Below are 22,892 nucleotides of genomic sequence, written 5' to 3' on the forward strand. Positions count from 1 at the left end.
CGATAGCTGGCATTTGTGTGTATTTGAGTCGGTGCTGGAGACTTACAGATTGCGTATCTTTTGCTCGAGTGCAGCACATGAAGAACTTGAGTCTTCTGCTCCAGCTGCTGGCTTGACCTTCTTCTAGCCTGTGTCTGAAAGAGATAAAACCCAACTGAGCAAATATCACGAGCAGATTTAGGAATTATAGGTCAATAGAAGGGTATTACATAAATCAAAACACACATCTAGAGACAGAAATGGAAAATGGGGTGAGCAACATTTTATGTGCAATTGGAAGATGAGTTAATACGAATGAATACTCATTTTATATAATATATTATGCATACAATTCAGTATTATTTTAGTATTTATAATATAGTATTATTATATTATTTTAGTATTGGTTTTGTTATAATATTTACGTACACTACTAGTCAAAAGTTTTAAGTTTTTAAAGTCTCTTCTGCTCACCAAGCCTGCATTAATTTGATCCACAATACAGCAAGAACAGTATTCGTTTTACTATTTAAAAAAAAATATTTTCTATTTAAAAATAATTGGAAATGTAATTTGTTCCTGTGATCAAAGCTAGATTTTCAGCATCATTACTCCAGTCTTCAGGGTCAGAAAAATTATTATTATTAGTCTTCATATTCTTAGTTATTTTTTTTTATTTTCACTTTTCATATGAATATTAAAGTAATTCATGTGCTTTTGGCATTCTTATTAATTTTTGGTTTTAGTATTTCTAGTTTGGCTTTCACTTATTTATCATTTATTTGAGTTATTGTAGTACTTCAACTTAAAAGAAAAATTGTACTTGTAAATGTAATTTGTTAGTTTTTGTTTTTTAATTTGATTTAGCTTTAATTTTTTTTTGTACTTATTTATCTAATATGAAGACTTAGAATTTTATATCAGCTTTATTTTAATTAACAAAAATTATTTTTAAAGTTTTAAAGCAGTTAATAATTACAACACAGCAGAAAATGTGCACTTTTAGCAATCCATAAGAAAATTAAAAAATCTATGGAGTAGATTTAAATTGGGTAAAATAAATACTACACTCATATAGCGGTTACGCGCAACATTCTTCCAGGTTCTACAAAACAGCCTTAACTACTTCCGGCCGTCAGCTACTGGTACAGCCACCTTCTATAGCTGGTGTTTACAGGAGCTACCACAAATAACAATTTCGGATGTACACCGTATAGCCAAACGGACGTCCAGAGCCCCGAGTATTCTGTTAGATAAGGGATTTAACTCGGACCGCAAAAAAAAAAGAAAGAAAATATTGTACCCGACCCGCATGTTTAATATCTGCGACTGACAGCAGCGATTATATGCGGCTATATGCGGTGGAGATGCGTTCACTGTCAAACATCATTCGGCATTAATTAGGTCATTTTGTCAAAAGAAATGTTCTTGATTACAAGAAAAATACAGATTGTTCTTGTTGTGATTTATTTTGTCTTTCCTTTATACAGATTTAAATAGTTTCATTTTCGAAGTAGCCTACTCTAAATTATCAGTGATTCTCCGATGTTAAATATGATCAAGAATTATTTTATTTCGATCTACAGTGTAATAAAGGTTAAGAAAAAGATTAGCCTATAGCCCTAAATATATATATATAGACTACAAGCTAATTCCTTTTTTCTTAACTTTTAACTTCTTCTAAAAAAATTATCAAGAATATTAAATCACCTTAATAGGCTAGGTTAACAAATTTTCTTATACAAACAACGAATGCACTTCAAAACGAAGTTTTCATATATAAATTCAGGAATCACGAATATGACAAAATAATATTATTTTATATATACATTAATTGTATAGCTATAATAGTTGTATCAAATGAAGGAATGAGGAATGAGGCAAATGAGGAAATTATAGTTCCTTGAATTTATTAAATAACGTTTAATTTCGTTCGGTTCGCTCTCTGGAAATGTAAAGAAAAAATACGGTTTTTACTTGGAATTCGTTTTTAATCCCTGGTTTTAAACAAGCATATACATGAGATAATTTATATATTATTGCTTGAATAAACGTTTAAAAATAGTGCTAAAAATTTTATAATTAAATGAAATGAAACAGACCTAGGCATTTGAAAAGACTGTAATGTGTCTAATAATTCCAAAAAGAAAGAGAAGCATTGGACATAATTAAAATATTCGAGACATTTATTATGAATACCATTTTCTTAACAATTAAGATGCTGCATGTGTTTATCCAGTCTAATCGAAGTGTGCGTCTCTCCCCAGACTTTCTCAACAAAAATCCCACCCCCTCTCAGAAAATACATAAAGCTGACATTACTGAGCTATATGCGTTTAAAAGTAGCCTATTAAAATGGTACAATGGCATTGCTCAGTTCAACGTGTTGGGCAATCGGGCATTTTGTCCCGCGTCAGCATTTATTCAACAGTTAATAACGCTCAACATTCAAAAGGTAAATATTATTCAGTCAATAAAGTGTAGGTCTACGTATTTCATAGAAAATTGTGTCTAGCGCTATATCAATTACAAAGGTTTAATTAGCATCTTTATTTCAACCGTCGTCGACCCCCTTCAATATCTTCTGGCATAAAATGCCGACTGCAGACAGTGGTGTGTCTCCTTATAATTAATTATCACGTCTAATATTTCGGACCCAAATCGTCCTGACTGATTCATCCTTTGGGATCTGGTGGAAACTCACCCCTGAGTTAATTTTCCCCGAAACAGAGCATCTCGGCACACAACAAAAACTGCTGTTCGGATGTTCCCGTTTCTGATATTTTAACATTCGTGACATTTTAATTAAACCAAATAGCCTACACAAAAGTTTGATCACAAGTAAGACGTGTATTAATAATTAAGCGAAGCGAAATTTAACAGTTACATCAGCGATCACCTAGGCTACTGCTGCAGCTGTGTACGGAAGTGAAAAGCGGAAGTGATTAGTCCTGTTTTCCGGTTCGAACGCTGGGCGCTTCGCATAACCCGAATTGGCTGCAGAAAACATAAAAAAAGAACCAAAATACCTAATACTCAATAATCAAACACTTAAAGGGTGGGGAATTGTACAACTTTGCAAACTAGTTAATTTTAACCTTCATCCATTGATTTGGATATCCTGAAATAAGATAGCATGAAAACTGCAAGTGCTGTACCTGAGAGTGTATGTTGTGAGGTTACGCTGACGGCGGCGAGTTGCTTTCAGCTTCACAAAGGTCCGTCCGGTGGGGTCAAAGGTACACATCATGGTGAAACACACACTGAAGATGACCAACCAATTACACACTACGATTCCTGTTGAAAATAAAAGTAAAGAATATAAAATAACTAATTTAAACGTACCATATACATCTTACGTACACTTACAGATTCAGTTCAGCAGGATGCTCTTTACTGTAAAACAAACCAACTGTCTCTTTGTCACTCCGTGTCTCGTATAGACAGATGATTGGCATGGAAGTGAAGTGTGCTATTATGGGATGGGGGTGGACAATGAGCGACACTGATTCATGGTCTGCACAGACATGCAGAAAGCTACACTAGGCGTATTGTTAGAAACCCTGCGTTGAGATTCCAAGACAGAAATAGCTATAAATGATTTTCAAATTTACAGGAATCTGCTGAGATTAACAAGGGGAGGTTTCATGAGATTTTAACATGCCATATAAACAAGCCTGGACTGCCTCATGCTGTTAGGACACGACACGCCACACTCTCTGAAGACCATTCTGGTTTTTTTTTAACTTGCTGCTGATAGCGGTGAAGCATGCTAGGGCTCATAATTACACATAAATATTAACAACACTGACAATAATAAGAGCCATTATTAATAACTGAGTACCAATATTATTATTAGCATATTATAGGGGTGTACAATAGGACGATTTTTGATTGATGACGATTAAAATCTCTCCACGATCTGCTTTAAAAAAAAAATATCATAGTATCGTGCTACAGTTTGTCTTCGTCTCAATATACTGTACAACCCACATACATTCACTCACGGGACACTGCACTTATTCGCAAATCACAAAGGTACATTATTTGCATGTCTAAAGCCTTGCCAGTAAATAGCGTTATTTAGTCTGTGCGCTGTTTTGGCATGCACTTCATAAGCGTATACACCTGAAGCCTGTCAAACAATGCCTGATTACTGGACTAAGCAATCTTTGGTATCTGATTCGCTAATACTGTCAATACTGGGGGGGGGGGGGTTGGTTATCCACATTCTTCAAAATAAGTATTATGTAAAAAAAAAAAAAAATCGAGATTGTGTTTTATTTTTATATGTGACCATGGACCACAAAACCAGTCATAAGGTTAAATTTTAAAACTGAGATGTATACATCATACGAAAGTTCAATAAATAAGCTCTCTATTGGTATATGGTTTGTTAGGATTGGACAATATTTGGCCGAGATACATCTATTTGAAAATCTGGAATCTGAGGGTGCAAAGAAATCAAAATACTGAGAAAATCACCTTTAAAGTTGTCCAAATTAAGTTCTTAACAATGCATATTACTAATCAAAAATGACATTTTGATATATTTATAGTAGGTATTTTACAAAAAATCTTTTTGGAACATGATCTTTACTGAATTCCCTAATGATTTCTGGCAAAAAAGAAAAATCAATAATTTTGACCCATACAATGTATTGTTGGCTATTGCTACAAATATACTCCAGCGACTTAAGATTGGTTTGTGGTCCTGGGTCACATATTTGTTTATTCAACTTCTTGAATGCTACTACTAAATACACCAACTGTACATGAAAATTAAAGTTTGGTTTTTTGTATAATTGTAAAACCAATATGACAAAGAATTGTGGTAAAATTGATATTTCTGAAAAAAATTGTGATATGATATTTTTGCCATATTTTGGCACGGAAGACTGGAGTAATGATGCTGAAAATGTAGCTTTGCATCATAGGAATCAATTACATTATAAAATATATTCAGATAGAGAACATTCATTTTAAGTTACAATAATATTTCAAATGATTACTGTGTTACTGTATTTTTAATTATGCAGCCTTAGTGTGCAAATAAGACTTTTTAATAACATGATTTTCCCAAATTTTTGACTGGTAATATTGTCACGCCAGGCCAGCAGAGGGAGCCCTTACCCCCACTGACTGTTGCTGCTCCCTCTGCTGCCTCTATGGTTACTTCCTGTTTATCAGACATAAAAGCCAGCTCATCACACACACACATCGCTAAGTATTGTTTTGCTCCAGCGGACTCTACCAAGCGTTTTCCATTGCTCCCAGGTTTCCTAGTCTCCTTGTTGTTCCCTAATCATAGTTCTGTTTTTGTTTTCCCAGTCTTAGTCTTAGTTTTCTAGTTTCTTGTTTTCATTTCATTGTTTCTTTTGGACTGCCCACCTGGATTTTGACCTACGCTTGTTTATTGGATTACGCTATTGGATTGTCTTCACTGTTCATGTTTGCTGGTGTTTTCGACCCTGTCTGTCTGACTACGATCTGCTTAATAAAGCCTTGCATTTGGATCCTCACTCTTGGTCGTCCCGTTTGTGACAGAATACTTCGCCACACCCGGATCCAGCGGCTTTACCCACCAGCAGAAGTACCCTCCAAGAATGAGCTCAGCAGACCCCGTAAGTTCACTCTGTTCCATTTTTCAAGATGACCGTCCCATCGAATGTTATGTTGAGGAATTTCTTACGTACAGTCACCTGGCACCTTGTAACGAATCGATGTTAAAGGAATGTTTCTGGAGCGGGTTGGACACTGATATCAGCCTGAGTTTACCCGATGAGGACCCGAGTTGGACCCTCGCACAATTCATTGACTTTGTGTTATCGTTTTGTGGCTCTCCATTCACTGTGGGTATACTCAAAAGGTCACAGCACAAAATGTCTGCCAGCCTAGAGCCTCAGCACAAGATGTCTGCTAACCCTGAGCCACAGCACAAGATGTCTGCTAGCCCCGAGCCTCAGCACAAGATGTCTGCTAGCCCAGAGTCTCAGCACAAGATGTCTGCCAGCCTAGAGCTACAGCACAAGATGGCTGCCATCCCAAAGCCCGTTCACAAGATGGCCGCCATTTCAAAGCCTGTTCAAAAGACAGCTGTCCCTCCAGAGCCAGTTCACAAGATGGCCGCCCTTCAAGAGCCCCTTCACAAGATGGCTGCCTTTCCAGAATCTGCTTTCGGAATGACTATTCTTCCTGAGTCCGCATTCAAGATGGTCACCCAATTGGACCCAGCTCACAAGAAATCTACCACGTCTGACTCCTCTCGCAAGATGACTGCCACCCCAAGGCCCGATCGCAAGATGGCTGCCACCCCAAGGCCCGATCACAAGATGGCCGCCATCCCCAAGCCTGTTCACAAGATGGCTGCCACCCCCAAGCCTGCTCACAAGATGGCCGCCTTTCCTGAGCCTGCTAACAAGATGGCTGCCGCCACTCCAGGGTCTGCACTCAAGATGGCTACCGTCACGCCCAAGTCTTCTCACAAGATGTCTGTACCTCCAGAACTACTGCCCAAGATGGCTGCCACGCCCAAGTCCTCCCGTAAGATGGCCGCCACGCCAGAGCCTGCTGCAAAGATGGCCGCCACGCCAGAGCCTGCTGCAAAGATGGCCGCCACGCCAGAGCCCGCTGCAAAGATGGCCGCCACGCCAGAGCCCGCTGCAAAGATGGCCGCCACGCCAGAGCCTGCCACAAGGATGGTCGCCATGCCAGAACCTGCACCCAGGAGGACCGCCACTCCCAAGCTTGCACACAAAATGGCCGCCATACCTGAGTCTGCTATCAACATGGTGGCTACAGCATCAGACTCTCACCCTTCCAGGACTTATCAGAGACTAATATCAAGCTTGGAGGACCCACCACTGCTGTCAGCTCGTTCAGTTGATCCCTTACTATCAGCGTCAGCCAAGCCAACGTCTGCTCACCCCACATCAGCCAAGCCAGCGTCTGCTAGCGCCACGTCAACCAAGCCAGCGTCTGCTCACGCCACGTCAACCAAGCCATTGCCTGTGAACGTCATATCTGCTTCTCTCGAACCTGCACCAACTGCCGTTCCTACCAAGTCAAGTCAAGTTACAGCTGCTGTCCCTGCCGAGTCAAGTCACGTCACAGTCACTGTTCCTGCCAGGACAAGTCAAGATACAGCTGCTGTTCCTGTCAGGCCAAGTCATGTCGCAGCAGTCGTTCCTTCAGAGCCAAGTCAAGCAGCTGTTCCCTCCGAGCCAAGCCAAGCCACAGCTGTCCCTCTCACGCCAAATCAAGTCACTGCTGCTCTTGTCATGACGAGTCAGGTCATAGCTACTTCTTCACTGCCAAGTCACATCTCCCCTGTGCATCCAGAGCCTTCACTCCCAAGCCATGCAGAGCCAACGCTCCCAAGCCATGCAGAGCCAACGCTCCCAAGCCATACAGAGCCAACGCTCCCAAGCCATGCAGAGCCAACGCTCCCAAGCCATGCAGAGCCAACGCTGCCAAGCCATGCAGAACCAACGCTCCCAAGTCACACAGAGCCAACGCTCCCAAGCCCCACGCCCAATGACCCGGAGGGCATTCCTCTGCCAACTGTGTTACCTGTTATGGCTATCGCCATTTTGAGTGTGTGGGCTGCACACTGCGCCCCAGTTGCCTCTTCGGCCCATGAGTCTGCCCACAAGTTTGTTCTGGAGACCTCATCTACAGGCATGTCCGCTGCGCCTATACCTCTTTCGGAGGTGGCGTACATAGCGGAACTTCACGCTCTGCCCGCTCCGCCAAGGCTTCACGCCCTGCCCGCTCCGCCAAGGCTTCACGCTCTGCCCGCTCCGCCAAGGCTTCACGCTCTGCCCGCTCCGCCAAGGCTTCACGCTCTGCCCGCTCCGCCAAGGCTTCACGCTCTGCCCGCTCCGCCAAGGCTTCACGCTCTGCCCGCTCCGCCAAGGCTTCACGCTCTGCCCGCTCCGCCAAGGCTTCACGCTCTGCCCGCTCCGCCAAGGCTTCACGCTCTGCCCGCTCCGCCAAGGCTTCACGCTCTGCCCGCTCCGCCAAGGCTTCACGCTCTGCTCGCTCCGCCAAGGCTTCACGCTCTGCCCGCTCCGCCAAGGCTTCACGCTCTGCCCGCTCAGCCAAGGCTTCACGCTCTGCCCGCATCGCCTGTGCTCCCTGCTCTGCCAGCACCGCCAGTACTCCTTGCTCTACCTGCTCCGCCAAGGTTCCTTGCTCTGCCTGTTCCGCCAAGACTCCTTGCTCTGTCTGCTCCGCCAAGGTCCCTTGCTCTGTCTGCTCCGCCAAAATTCCCTGCCCTGCCTGCTCCGCCAAGGTCCCTTGCTCTGTCTGCCCCGCCAAGACTCCCTGCTCTGCCTGCACCGCCTAGGTTCCCTGTCATCTCTGTCTTGGCGTCTGGGGCCGTTCCAGAAGTCTCTGTCTGCCCAGGAACTGCCACGAAAGTCGTTCCTGAAGTTCTCGTCTGCCTGGTCACGGCTATGGAGGCCACGTTCTCCCATGAACTCTCTACTTCTCTCCTTGCTCTGTCTGCCTCCTCTATCTCTGTTCTCCCCAGGTCCCAGTCCATAATGCGGCCTCCTGTTCCGCCCTGGAGGGCTTCTACGCCTCCTGTTCCGCCCTGGAGGGCCCCTGCGCCTCCTGTTCTGCCCTGGAGGGCTCCTGCGCCTCCTGTTCCGCCCTGGAGGGCTCCTGCGCCTCCTGATTCGCCCTGGAGGGCTCCTGCGCCTCCTGCTCCGCCCTGGAGGGCTCCTGCGCCTCCTGTTCTGCCCTGGAGGGCTCCTGCGCCTCCTGTTCCGCCCTGGAGGGCTCCTGCGCCTCCTGATTCGCCCTGGAGGGCTCCTGCGCCTCCTGCTCCGCCCTGGAGGGCTCCTGCGCCTTCTGCTCCGCCCTGGAGGGTTCCTGCGCCTCCTGCTCCGCCCTGGAGGGCTCCTGCGCCTTCTGCTCCGCCCTGGAGGGTTCCTGCGCCTCCTGCTCCGCCCTGGAGGGCTCCTGCGCCTCCTGCTCTGCCCTGGAGGGCCGCTCCGCCTCCTGCTCCGCCCTGGAGGGTTCCTAAACCCCTTGCTCCGCCTTCGGCTCCGCCCTGGAGGGCTTCTACGCTTCCTGCTCTGCCCCGGAGGGTCGCTAAGCCTCCTGCTCCGCCCTGGAGGGCTCCTAAGACTCTTGCTCCACCTCAAAGGACTGCTCTGCCTCCAGCCCTGCCCTGGAGGGCTCCTGAATCTCCTGCCCTGCTCTGGAGGGCCTTTGCCCAACCTGTTCTGCCTCAGTCTCCTGGCCCCCCCACCGCTCCCCTGGACTGTTTCCTCCTGTTGTTTTTTGGAGCGTCTGGAAGCCGCTCCTTGGGGGGGGGCTATGTCACGCCAGGCCAGCAGAGGGAGCCCTTACCCCCACTGACTGTTGCTGCTCCCTCTGCTGCCTCTATGGTTACTTCCTGTTTATCAGACATAAAAGCCAGCTCATCACACACACACATCGCTAAGTATTGTTTTGCTCCAGCGGACTCTACCAAGCGTTTTCCATTGCTCCCAGGTTTCCTAGTCTCCTTGTTGTTCCCTAATCATAGTTCTGTTTTTGTTTTCCCAGTCTTAGTCTTAGTTTTCTAGTTTCTTGTTTTCATTTCATTGTTTCTTTTGGACTGCCCACCTGGATTTTGACCTACGCTTGTTTATTGGATTACGCTATTGGATTGTCTTCACTGTTCATGTTTGCTGGTGTTTTCGACCCTGTCTGTCTGACTACGATCTGCTTAATAAAGCCTTGCATTTGGATCCTCACTCTTGGTCGTCCCGTTTGTGACAAATATAAATTTGTGAGACTATTAGTGGTAGGTCTGCTTTACAATATTTAAACGTAAAAGTGACAGGTAAGGGTAACAAAAATGTAGAGTATGATGTGTCCCACTTTAGCCTTTTACTGTTGCTGATCAATGATGCAACACATTAATACAGAATTTAAAACAGCTTCACATGTGGCTCTGTTCCCAGATTTATGATACATTCGTTATGAATAATCTTATCTTTTGCATCAATCCAAATTAAAATAGAGAGGAAAAAAATCAAATGAGACACACTTTTATTCAAAGCGAGGAGCAAAAGCAATTTGCAAAGGAGCCAACTATATTCATAATGTACAATGGCAGTTTATTTGACAACTAGATTAGGAAGCAAGTTAGAAACTTTAGTTTAATTTACTGGATTATCCAAAAATAACAGTGGTTGTTGCAACCACATGGTTGATAAAATATAAACTAGTTTTTCATATACACTATTGAGATGATTATAATATTACTCAATGTCAGAATTTTTTATTCATGTCTTACCCAGGGCGAGGTTCTTGGCAGTGATGTCAGAACATGGCTGGTAGTACTGCACCAACCAGGCGATGCCCACCACCGCATACACCAGCTCCACTAGCAGGATGGCTGCAGAGAGGAAGAACAATTCATGTCTTAAGTGTTGACTTAAGGCCTAATCACACAGAGTATGACTTTTCATTGTAAAATCTCGTTGCACTGTAAATTTGCAATAAAACAACGCAACCCAATTAGTAGCATTAGTACTATTATTGCTCAAATTTTGCTCATTGATTTGTCAAAACCTCAAAACTTGGTTAAATGAAGCTTGTTTCTAGCACAGGATAAAATTGTGAATTAACCTTTTTTCTCACAATTCTGATTTTTTAGTTTCCTCGCAATTCTGGAAAAAGTCTGAATTGCAAGATTCAGCTTACAAAAGCGGGATATAAATTCTGACCAGAAAAGTCGCTAAAAAATTTGCAATCACCTTTTTTATTCCATGGCAAGATTTAACCTCAAAATTTTGAGAAAAAAAAAAAAAGTCAGAATTGCGAGATATGAACTCAAAATTCTAAGAAAAAACTGAGATGTAAACTCAGAATTCTGAGGAAATTGTGAGATTTGACTTTGCATCGGCAAGAAAACATTTTTAATTGTAAGATAAAAACTACCTTTTTTAAATGTTTTATTCTATGATGCAAAAAAAGAAAAAAAAGAATTGGGAGATATAACCTTAAAATTAAGAGAAAAAAAAATCTGAATTGTGAGATATAAACTCAGAATTTAGAAAAAAAGTCTGAATTGCGAGATGTGAATTTGCAGTTGAGAGAAATGTAACCTTAAAATTCAGAGAAAAAATTCTGAATTGCAAATGTAAACTCAGAATTTTAAAGGGGGTCGCACACCGGACGAGAAACGCAGCGCAATGTCGCGTCGCGCCGAGGACAGCTGGAGGTATCGCACACCGGACGCGCACATTCTATACGCGTCAGCTCATTTTTCAGTGAAGTTCTGAACTGCAAGTGACGGTTGTGACCTTGTAAATCCAGTAGGTGGCAGTCAAAGACAGTGAATGTAATTACGACAGGCAAATATTACATAGGACTTTAGATTTTGCGTATGAAAAAATGTATTGAGAAAATAAAATATGAATTAATTATATAGGTTTACATTTTTTTCAAGCTGTAAACCTAATGTAAGTAGTATTTTGCAGCAGTGGTATCTTGTTTTTTTAATCTAATAGGACGATTTGAGACAAATATGATGTTATTTAATATAAAACTATGCAGATGGCGCTCTGTGGCGCGGCAGAAATTTGAACAGCTTCCTGAGTCGTAGCTGGGCGCCGCTGCGCTTCGCGTTCGCTGTGCGACCCCCTTAAGGGGGGGGGGGGGGGTTGGGGGGAGCTGGGGTCTGAATTACGAAATGTGAATTTGCAGTTGAGAGAAAAAAAAATTGGGGGATGTAACCTTAAAATTCAGAGAACTTTTTTTAGAATTGCGAGATATAAACAAAAAAAAGTCATGTAAAATGTACTATTGATGTTGATGTAAAATCTATATTAAGAGATGTGAATTTGAAGTTGAGAAAAATGCAACCTTCAGAATTGCGAGACAAGCTCAGAATTCAGAAAAAAATGAATTGCAAGATGTAAACGCAGAATTTAGAAGAAAAAGTGAGAATTGTGAGATGTTATCTCAGGGATCTGAATTAAATCTGAAATCTGAAAAATCTGAATTACAAGATGTGAATTTGCAGTTGCGAGATATAAACTCTAAAAATTTTTGAAAGAAAAGTGAAAATTGCAAGATGTAAACTCACAATTATAATAAGATTATAACTTCCAATTGCAAAATAGAAACTCTAAGTTCTTGTAATCGCAAGAAACAAAGTCAGAATTGTAAGATTAAAAATTGCAATTACATTTTTACATATACTGTGGTGGAAGCAAGCTTCCATGTGTGTGTCAGAAAAAGCACAAAAAATTAAATAGATATTAAATATTAAATTTTAATTAGACTGAACTATTTGTATTAGTTGTGATATTAAGGACTCGGAATGTTTCACTGAGCTCATTGCAATGGATTCTGGGATTGCTTTCTCCACAAATGATACAATGCTGCCTTAAAAAAATCTGAAATAGCATTTTGAAATAGCATAAATGCCCCACTATAGCCTATGCAGGCTAGCTAACAGAGCTGACGTACTGAGAGAACAAACGCAAGTTTTATCATGGCTGTTTCTATAAATGTGCAAGTGTGTGTCTTACCCAGCCGTATATAGAGCACATACTGCACTGCTTCTCTGGGTTGTGTATACAGGATGCTGCCTCTCATGCTCAGCCACATGATGGCGCTTTCGCAGATCAGACAGCTGACCAGAATGCCGAGGTAACCGCGACCGTGATCCACTAATGTGACTGAGCATGATTGCTCTGAACTGTACGGCAGCCCAAAGAGAACCACGGACAGCACCACCAGCCTGCAGAAAGCCACAGCCACAACATTGCATGATCATACACACCTCAGAAATGCAACATTACAGAGATTTTTCATATTTCATATTTTAAATTTCTTTTCTACTTCCCAACAAAAATGATTAAGTTTCCTAATAAAGAGCCAAAGGTTATGCCATGCAATTGATGCTTTATCTGTGTGCTTAATTATTCTCATGCCTGCACAGAGAATGATGGGAATGATTGGTTGCACAAGGTTAACATTACTTGAAAATATTTGTGTACTTCTAATAAATAACTGTGGAACTTATTGTGCAACTCATTCAAATATTTGGGAACTGCTGTTTTATTGCATGACAGAATGTCTTAAGACTTTTATTTAGGTCATGGTGCTGGCTATTAGAGCTTGTTTCTTACTTGTCTGATTGCATACATGAATGTAAAATAACAAACTGCACAGACAAACACCAACACAGACTCACCATATGCAGTGTAGTATGAACAGGAAGAAAGCTGGTAACACCAGGTCATCACTGCCGACTGACCAGCGTCGCCGAAACAGTACCATGCCCGGCATCACTGCCCTGAAACACACACACAAACACATTTCAGTTACGGATTGACACGCGCGACTCACACACAGAAAGACTTCTCATTCACCACTTCTTCAATTCTGCAGTAAAGACGAGAGTAACATAAGGCCAAAAAAGACGACGACACATGCACACACTAAAAGCATAGAAGTGCTATTGCGGGAAAAAAACTCATTCGAAGCAAAACAGCAGCAGCTTTTCTACACATTTCAAACAGCACAGGAAAATATTCTTGTAATCTGTGACTTAATAGAAATAGTTCACCTAGAAAATGAAAAATTCTGCCATTTACTCACCCTCATTTCACGACTAAAAACACCATTAAAGTATCATTTCATTTTTGGGTGATCTATTTGTTAAATCAGTTTTATAATTGTGCATCAGAGATTGAAACTGAACCTGGTCTGATAGGAATAAGACACTAGAGAGAGAGAGAAAGAGGATTGAGGGAAATTTTGAAAGAGGAAAGAAAGACAAAGAGGAAGTGACCCATGAGAGTGGTGACAGAAAAAAAAAACAAATCAACATTTGTTAAGTGAAATGGGACTGAGAGTTTACTCATGCTATCCTAATGCATATTTGCACACTAGTTTTTATGTGTGAGTGTGTTTAGGTGGTTGCCAGGGCATTGTGATACAGTTGCTAGGGCATTTTAGGTGGCCAGTCATGTCAAGTCATGTCAACTTTATATATATAGTGCTTGATTTAATACAGATTGTGTCAGAGCACCTTTAGAGTATTAAACAAGGAAAACAGTGTGTTGATAATGCAAGATAATGCACTGTTATACAGTTTCTATAGTGTTTAGGTGGCTACTTGGGCATTGCTATGTAGTTGTTAGGGTGTTCTGGGTGGCCAGTGGATTGCTATACAGTTGCTAGAGTGTTTAGGTGGTTACTAGGGAGCTGCTAGGGCATTCTGGGTGGCCAGTGCATTTCTAATTGCTAGAGTGTTTAGGTTGTTACTAGGGTGTTGCCATGCAGTTGGTAGGGTGTTCTCAGTGGCCTGTGCATTGCTATACAGTTGTTAGAACATTTAGGTGCTTTCTAGGGCATGGCTATGCAGTTGCAATGGCGTTCTGAGTGGCCAGTGCGTTGCTATGGCATTATGCGTGGCCAGTACATTGCTATAAAGTTGCTTGAGTGTTTAGATGGTCACTAGGGGCATTGCTATGCAGTTGCAAAGGTGTTCTGAGTGGCCAGTACATTGATATACAGTTACTATATATCAAATTTAGATGGCTAGGGTATTCTGGGTGGCCAGTGCATCGCTATACAACTGTCAAAGCATTTAGTCTGTTACTAGGCTGTTGCTATGCATATACAGTTATGCTATACAGATGCCAGGAGGTTTAGGCGGTTACTATGGCATTGCTATGCAGTTGTACAGGTGTTCTGGGTAGCCAGTGCATTGTTATACAGTTGCTAGAGTGTTTAGGTGGTTACTAGGGCATTGTTATACAGTTGCTAGAGTGTTTAGCTGGTTACTAGGGCATTGCCTTGCAGTTGCTAAGACAGTTTGGGTGGCCAGTGCATTGCTATACAGTTGCTAGAGTGTTTAGGTGGTTACTAGGGTGTTCTCTTGCAGTTGCTAAGACAGTTTGTGTGGCCAGTGCATTGCTATACAGTTGCTACAGTGTTTAGATGGTTACTAGGGCACTGTTATGTAGTTGCTAGGGCTTTGTGGGTGGCCAGTACTTTGCTACACTAGCGCATTGCTATGAAGATGTTAGGCTGTTAGGTGGTTGTTTGGGTGTTCCTATTCAGTTGATAGGGCATTCTGAGTGATTACCAGACCAATGCTAAGCAATAACTAGGGTATTCTGGGTGGTTGCCAGGTTGTTTAGATTGTTGTCGTTGAAAGGTATTGCTAAGCATTGTTAAGGTGTTCAGGATGGTTAAGGTGTTGCAGTGCAGGTGTTAGGGTGTTTAGGATTGTTAGGGTGTTCAAGGTGGTTTTCAGGGTATTGCAGAGCAGATGATAAGGCATTTAGGGTGGTTGTTCAGGTGTTGCAGTGCAGTTGTTAAAATGTTCAGGGTTGTTAGGGTGTTCAAGGTGCTTGTTCGGATGTTGCAATGAAGATGTTAGGGTGATTTTCAGGGTGACAGTGCAGATGTTAGGGTGTTCAAGGTAGTTTTCAGGTTGTTGCAGTGCAATTGCTAGGGTGTTCAGGGTGCTGCAGTGCAGTTGTTAGGGTGCTCACAGTTATAGAGTGTTCAAGGTGGTTCTTCAGATGTTACAATGAAGTTGTTAGGGTATTCAGGGTGCTATTCAGGGTGCTTTGGGTGGCCAGTGAATTACAATCAAATTGAAAGGGTGTTTAGGTGGTTGCCAGGGAAGTGTTATATGGTTGCTAGGATGTTCAGGGTGGGTGCCAGGGCATTTTCATGCAGTTGTTAGGGTGTTTAGGCAGTTGATAAAGCATTCAGTTGATAAAGCATTCTGAGTGGCATTGCCAGGACAATGCTAAGCAATTAATGGGGTATTCTGGGTGGTACCAGGGCATTGCTATGCAGTTGCCAGGTTGTTTAGGGTGTCGTTGAAATGTATTGCTAAGCACTTGTTAGGGTGTTCGAGTGGTTATTAAGGTGTTGCAGTGCAGTTGTTAGGGTGTTTTAAGGTGGTTTTCAGGGTGTTGCAGTGCAGTTGTTAAGGTGTTTAGGGTAGTTGTTCTGATGTTGCAGTGCAGTTGTTAAGAGTATTCAGGGTTGTTAGGGTGTTCAAGGTGGTTGTTTGGATGTTGCAATGAAGTAGTTAGGGTGATTTTCATGGTTATGCAGTGCAGATGTTAGGGTGTTGCGGTGCAGTTCTTAGGGTGTTCAGGGTAATTTTCAGGGTGATGCAGTGCAGATGTTAGGGTGTTCAAGGTAGTTTTCAGGGTGTTGCCGTGCAGTTCTTAGGGTGTTCAGGGTAAGTTTCAGGGTGATGCAGTGCAGATGTTAGGGTGTTCAAGGTAGTTTTCAGGGTGTTGCCGTGCAGTTCTTAGGGTGTTCAGGGTGGTTTTTTAGGGTGTTGCAATGAAGTTGTTAGGGTGTTCAGGGTGGTTTTTAGGGTGTTTTTCAGTGCAGATGTTAAGGTGTAGAAGATGGTTGTTAGGGTGTTGCAGTGCAGTTGTTAGGGTGTTAAAGGTGGTTGTTTGAGTGTTGCAGTACAGTTATTAGGGTGCTCACAGTTGTAAGACTGTTCAAGGTGGTTCTTGAGATGTTGCAATGAAGTTGTTAGGGCGTTCAGGGTGGTTTTTAGGGTGTTTTTCAGTGCAGATGTTAAGATGTTTAAGGTGGTTGTTCAGGTGTTGCAGTGCAGTTGTTAGGGTGTTCAAGGTGGTTGTTTGTGTGTTGCAGTGCAGTTGGCAAGGTGTTCAGGGTGGTTGTTTGGATGTTGTGGTGAAGTTATTATGGTGTTCAGTGTGGTTGCTTAATTACAGTACAAGAGTGTTTTGTTCAAATCTCAGAGCTTAATTGTGAGCAATTGTAGCAATGCTTGCCTCAGCAAATCACCGTTAACTACAGGATAAAAACAAACAGAAAGAGTGTCTTGCGATTGTGAACGAGGACTACTGATGGTTTCCATGGATACTGCTTTCAGTCCAGACACTGTAACGCTGTGACCCAGCAAACTTTCATTGTGTGGCAAAATCACTCTATTTACAACACAAATCTCACTCAAAGCATTTATATCGATCAACAGGTACTTTCACAGAACACAGATGATGTCCTTGTTCTTCCGTGTAGTAGAGACATCACGAGACGGCTGATGTATGATAATACAGGACGTGACGGCCACATGTTTTGTTGATCTTTTTGTGGCTCGGGGTAAAGGGATACGCCCTGGCAAAGCACTTCCCAAAAACATTTGTGCTTTTTAGTGGGTGGTGTGGAGTAGAGGTTGAAGTCAACATTAAATCAACATTTACTTCCTTCTTCTATAGTTCACTGGTTTTAAGATCCAAGTTTGTCCAAATCCCATACCCTAAGAATGCACAAAATCGATCTTTACGCTCAGGCCATAGATAATGATTGTTTTTAAACAGGTTTACCAATGATTTTTACCAATGTTTGTTTAAACAAATAGTCCCGCCCCAAACTCACACAATTGGTCAAGCCAAAAATGACATTTCGAACCCTTTAAACAAGCATAAATGATTCGAAAGCTCTCAAATGGAAAATCAACTTGTAATTGTCTCTGCACATTAAAATACAACACAAGTATTTTAAACACAAAAAATGACTGTGCACCTTTAAACCAGTAATCTTAAGGTGCAAGTTAATCATTCTCCTGCCCAACAGAGCTGCCTGATAAAGAGACAGATTGTAAATGGTTTCACTGCAGCTGTACAATAACACACACAGTCTATCACACTGTTAACAGTTCATCAGTTCTCAGTCTTCCCATTTCTTTTCACACCTGCGTCTCGCTGTTTCTCTCTTTCCTACCATCCATCTATCCATGAAAACACATCCCTAAAACCAAACACAAATTTGAAGCCCGTCTGGACACAAAAAACACTGCTTGTATGTAAATACAAAATTACATTCATTCTCATCATATAAACATCCTGCTCACATCCTCAGGAAGGTAAGAAGAAACCCAGGAGACAAGAAAAATGTTATACTTTGCTATGAGAGTCTAAGACTATTTCTACAATGAATAAAAATAAAATCACTCAATTGATTTTTTCTGCTTATCTAAAATATTTTTTTAATTTACAAATGCCATTATTACTAATATTTTTTAATTATATATTTAAATACATTACCTATATGATAGAAATATTCTCTTCTAGAACATTTTTAGCGTATACCACTCAAAAATATATATATTTTTAAATTAAATTATTTCTTTTATTTAGCAAGGATGCATTTAACTGATCAAAAGTGACAGGATAAACGTTTGTAACGCTACAAAATATTTTTATTTCAAATAAATGTTGTTATTTTTCATAAAGTATCACAGATAATAAAAATATGAAGCAGCACAACTGTTTTCAACATTGATAATACTATAAATGTTTCTTGAGCAGCAAATCAGCATATTAGGATGATTTTTGAAGTATCGTGACACTGAAGACTGGAGTAATGATGCTGAAAATTCAGCTTTACATCACAGGAATAAACTACATTTTAAAATATATTAAAATAGAAAACAGTTTATTTAATTTGTACAAATATTTTACAATATTACTGATTTTACTGTATTTATTCTTAGATAACTGTAGTACTGGTGAGCAGTGTTTATGCATTTAAAATTGATAGTATTTCTATTTCAGGAAATAAACAGAAATACAATATTGATGATATTATTTTCTTATTCTTGATTTAATCAGATGCTCTCTAAAATATGAATGTCCCTCCTTCTAATACCACCTGCCAGGGACTAATCCAAGTAGCTAAAATTAGTTTGTGTACTTCCTGAGACTATTTCCTGTGTTAACAGAAAATACAATATGTGTTAGCCACATGTGGCATTTTGAGGGGATTTCTAAAGGGGAAATGCCTCTTATTATTAACTTGTGTAAACTGAGACATCACCTAATAGATATAAACAATTAAAAGAAACATCTTAAACCAGAGGAACCATCATATGCAGTTGTTATATTGTCTATTAATGATGAGTGAGTGTGGAAAGTCTTTTCGGATTTGCTGAAACTTTCTTATCCAAAGCCAAACTTCACTTTTTAAAATTTCATCCCAAAATCGGTGCAGAAATCTTTGAATTTTATACGTTTCAGTATAAGACAGCGTGTTCACACTTACTCAGGCATACACACTCATTCGAAGCAGACATACATACACAAAAACACACACTGCAGGTGGAGCTGGAAGATGTTGAAAGAACCGAGTGGGCGGCAGTGAAAGTGAAACATGATGAGGATGCAGGGAAAAGGAGGACTAGCATGAAAATTAGGAGAAAAAAGACAGAAGGCAAGAGAGAGCAAGGGTGAGTGAAGGAGGAAGAGAGAGAGAGAGAGAGAGAAGGAGGGAAGGAAGAATCTGGAGCAAGAGATGAGAGGAGAGGAGAGGCAGGGGAGAGTGGGTGTGTGTAGCACATGGTCCTCAATCTAAAAAAAGGACGAGAGCGGTTGAAGCCAAACTCGAAGTATGGATGAGCGAGATGAAAAGGAGAAAAGACAGAGAAAGAGGGCTGCAGCTACACAGAGATGGTGAAAACACAAGGACATTTCACTGGAGATATGAAAGAGACGGAAAATGAGTCAAGTAGGGAGGAACCCACGGGATATTAGAAATCTGGTCGATATTACCAAATGGTAACTTTTCTATCTGAACATTAAAGCCTTGATTTTTATAGGGCTGGGCACTGACAGAAATTGTATGATTTGATTCCAACGCAGAAGCTCTTTCATTGAAATATTTCAAATTTCAGGTAAAGTAAAGGTAAACTAAAAATTCTGGCAGGTAATGCTGTAAACTATACATTATATTACTTCATACATGACATTGCAAACTATTTTATTGGAAACAAACTATTAAATATTAAATTGCCATTTAATTACAAAAATTTAGTAAAAACACTCAAATGTAAAACATCGCAAGTCTTTTTTTATGCCAATTTGTTGTTGAAATATAAATATTTAAAAAGTGGCTGTCATAAAAACTAGTTTTTAAGAAAGACTTATATAGACATACATTAAATAAGACATTTATTTTGTGTTATAACTAGGAATGGGACGATACACCTACCTCCCGATTCAATACTATCATGATACTTGGGCGCAGATACGATATGTATTGCGATTTTTTCAAGAATTTCGATTCTACAAGTATTGCGATTCAATATTGCTATCAGGGCAGGGACGATACGCTAGTCTGCCGATTCAAATGTTCAACTAAATGAGTAGGAAAAAAAAGTGCTTTATTACTTTGCAAACTGTTTTTCTCGGCAAAACAAATTTTACTTTGTTTACCGCAAAGTATATTTTGGTGATCCTATTAAAAATAACATTCAAACTGGATCATTTTAGAGCTTTAAAAGTGCTGGAAATAGTTATGTTAAATGCTGGAAAGACATTAAAAAGGTGCTTGAATTTCTCTCTCAAAGGCTGTACAAACCATGAAATGAATAATGCATTATCATTTCTACCACAACATCATGATTATAGTTAGCATTAACACTTCTGGTTTTTTGACATAAGTCAGCGCTGTTTATAACAGAGAATTCTGGGCAGAATTCGAATGATTCTCACTAGATCTTGCAGCAATCGTTTTCATTGTGCAGCGAATTCAAACACTTCTTACTGGATCTCGCAAAATCAACTTGACTCCCGAGTAAAGCTGTTTTGAGGTCGGACAAGTTTGTTTGCGGTCCAAGCTGATAACCGTTCTGCGCTGCACAGCTAAAAGGTAACGCGGTTAAGTTTCGCTTTTGTTTCATTTGTCGTTAGATGTTTCTCAAATGCAACAGAAATGGCAGCGCTTATAAGCTGAACAACGCAGTGGTCGTGTCAGTGCGACCACTCACAAAAATGAGTCCCACCGGCAGAATAAAAATGGTCGCAAAACATCTAGAGCCCTGAGAGAGCAGATGGCTCTGCATGCTTTCAAATCGCTCTCGCAGTACTTTGATTTCATATGCCGATCGTCTGCGTGGTGCTGCTTAAAGTGCAACACATTTATACATTTTGCCCTTTGTTAGAATAAAAGCAGTAACTTCTCCCCACAGCCTCTTAGGAAAAGTCGATTCTGATGTAAATTAATCGATTTTTAAATCATTTCAAAAACAATCGCAATAGTTAGGTGAATCGATTTTTTCTTTCCCACCCCTAGTTATAACTAGTAGCAACTTTTGAACTGAGATGCTTAAATTGAGACAGCAATAGAGATCAGTCATGCCTAGGATTGGGTATCGTTTGAATTGTATAGATTCCGATTCTGCTTATCAATTCTAATTCTTAATAATTCATAGTTTCGATACCAATAACATAAAAAAGTTAATAAAATAATTAGGTCAAGCATTTTTATTCTGTATTTTTACAAAGCTTTCTGTTGCAGCTGAATAACATGAGCAAAAATCAGCAGCCTACAGAACACATAGGCCTAAAAGGAACTTACAGTGCGCAAGTTCTACGCCTTCCTGTGCTTTAATCATTTGATTTTAAACTTTAAAATCACATTAAAATGCGATAACCATAATACACTGCAGTCTTTTTGAATACCCGGTTCTTATAAATTTGGAACCGGTTCTAAAATGAAACCGGTTCTCGATACCCAACACATTAAGCATTAAGCATTAAAATTTGTGATAAATCTGAATTTTCTGGTTTGTTAAAAATGAAGATTCATTAAAATTGGGAAATCGATGTTATCAAGGCATCCCAAATTTTGTAAAGATTTTTTTTTGACTAATATATATATATATATATATATATATATATATATTATATTTATTTATTTATTTATTTATTTTTTGTTTTGGAAAATTAAGCATTACTTGCTACAGAAAACATTTCCAAGAGCTCCTGACAAGAAAAAAAAACATTCATTTAAAAATGTAGGAATGCTCTGATCCGGATTTTTACAGCCAATAACAATGATTTTTTTTGTCATCTAAACCATCCCAATAACTGGTTATTTAGCCATTTTATTTAACTCTGTCAATTTGAATTGCCAACTCTGCAGGTTGGCTAACTGATAATCAAATCAAGCTCAAAATATATTGATTTTAAAGAGATTTGTGTTATTATTACTGACCCTCATGTCGTTCCAAACCTGTAAGACCTTCGTTCATCTTTGTAACACCCTCCATAGACAGCAAGGGTACCACCATGTCAAGGCACAGAAACGTAGTAAGGACATTGTTAAAATGGTCCATGTGACATCAGTGGTTCAACCATAATTTTACGAAGTTACGAGAATACTTTTTGTGAATTAAGAAAACTAAAATAATGATTTTATTTATGACAATTCAACAATTCTTATCCCTTGTGTTAATGAGAGTACCACAATGCACATGGACTATTTTAACAATGTCCTTACTACGTTTCTGTGCCTTGACTGTTGTAAGCTCGCTGTCTATAAAGGGTCAGAAAGCTCTCTGATTTCATTAACAATATCTTAATTTGTGTTCTGAAGATGAATAAAGGTCTTATTGGTTTGGAAAGACATGAAGGTAAGTAATTAATGACAGAATTTTCATTTTTGGGTGAGCTATCCTTTTAAATCTAAACTTAGGCCTAATGAAAACTAGCAGGCTTAAAGGAACACTCCACTTTTTTTGTAAATAGGCTCATTCTCCAACTCCCCCCGAGTTAATAAGTTGATTTTTACCGTTTTGAAATCCATTCAGCCGTTCTCCTGTTCTGGCGATATCGCTTTTAGCATAGCTTAGCATAGATCATTGAATCCTATTAGACCAATAGCATCACGTTCAAAAATGTCCAACGAGTTTCTATATTTGTTGTATTTAAAACTTGACTCTTCTGTAGTTATATCGTGTACTAAGACCGGTGGAAATGCAAAGCTGCGAGTTTCTAGGCTGATAAGATTAGGAACTACACTTCCATTCCGGCGTAATAGTCAAGGAAGTTTGCTGCCGTAATAAGGCCGAAGCAGGAGCAGTAATACCCAGAATGTCTATT

At 40.5% G+C, this 22,892-nt stretch overlaps 1 protein-coding gene across 1 annotated transcript in view; it reads right to left on the reverse strand.

The window, feature by feature from the left end:
* dagla (diacylglycerol lipase, alpha) overlaps positions 1-22,892 on the reverse strand; it is a 61,102-nt gene that overhangs the window by 24,222 nt on the left and 13,988 nt on the right. The window contains exons 2-6 of the mRNA XM_073836713.1: positions 13,190-13,291; positions 12,522-12,733; positions 10,277-10,378; positions 3,138-3,276; positions 36-134 (exon numbers count right to left, since the gene is read on the reverse strand). Coding sequence (XP_073692814.1) covers positions 36-134; positions 3,138-3,276; positions 10,277-10,378; positions 12,522-12,733; positions 13,190-13,284 — 647 coding nt within the window. The 5' untranslated portion in view covers positions 13,285-13,291. The remainder of the gene's footprint in view (positions 1-35; positions 135-3,137; positions 3,277-10,276; positions 10,379-12,521; positions 12,734-13,189; positions 13,292-22,892) is intronic.

The sequence above is a fragment of the Garra rufa genome, chromosome 3 (genome assembly GCF_049309525.1).
Source record: "Garra rufa chromosome 3, GarRuf1.0, whole genome shotgun sequence".
Lineage (NCBI taxonomy): Eukaryota > Metazoa > Chordata > Actinopteri > Cypriniformes > Cyprinidae > Garra > Garra rufa.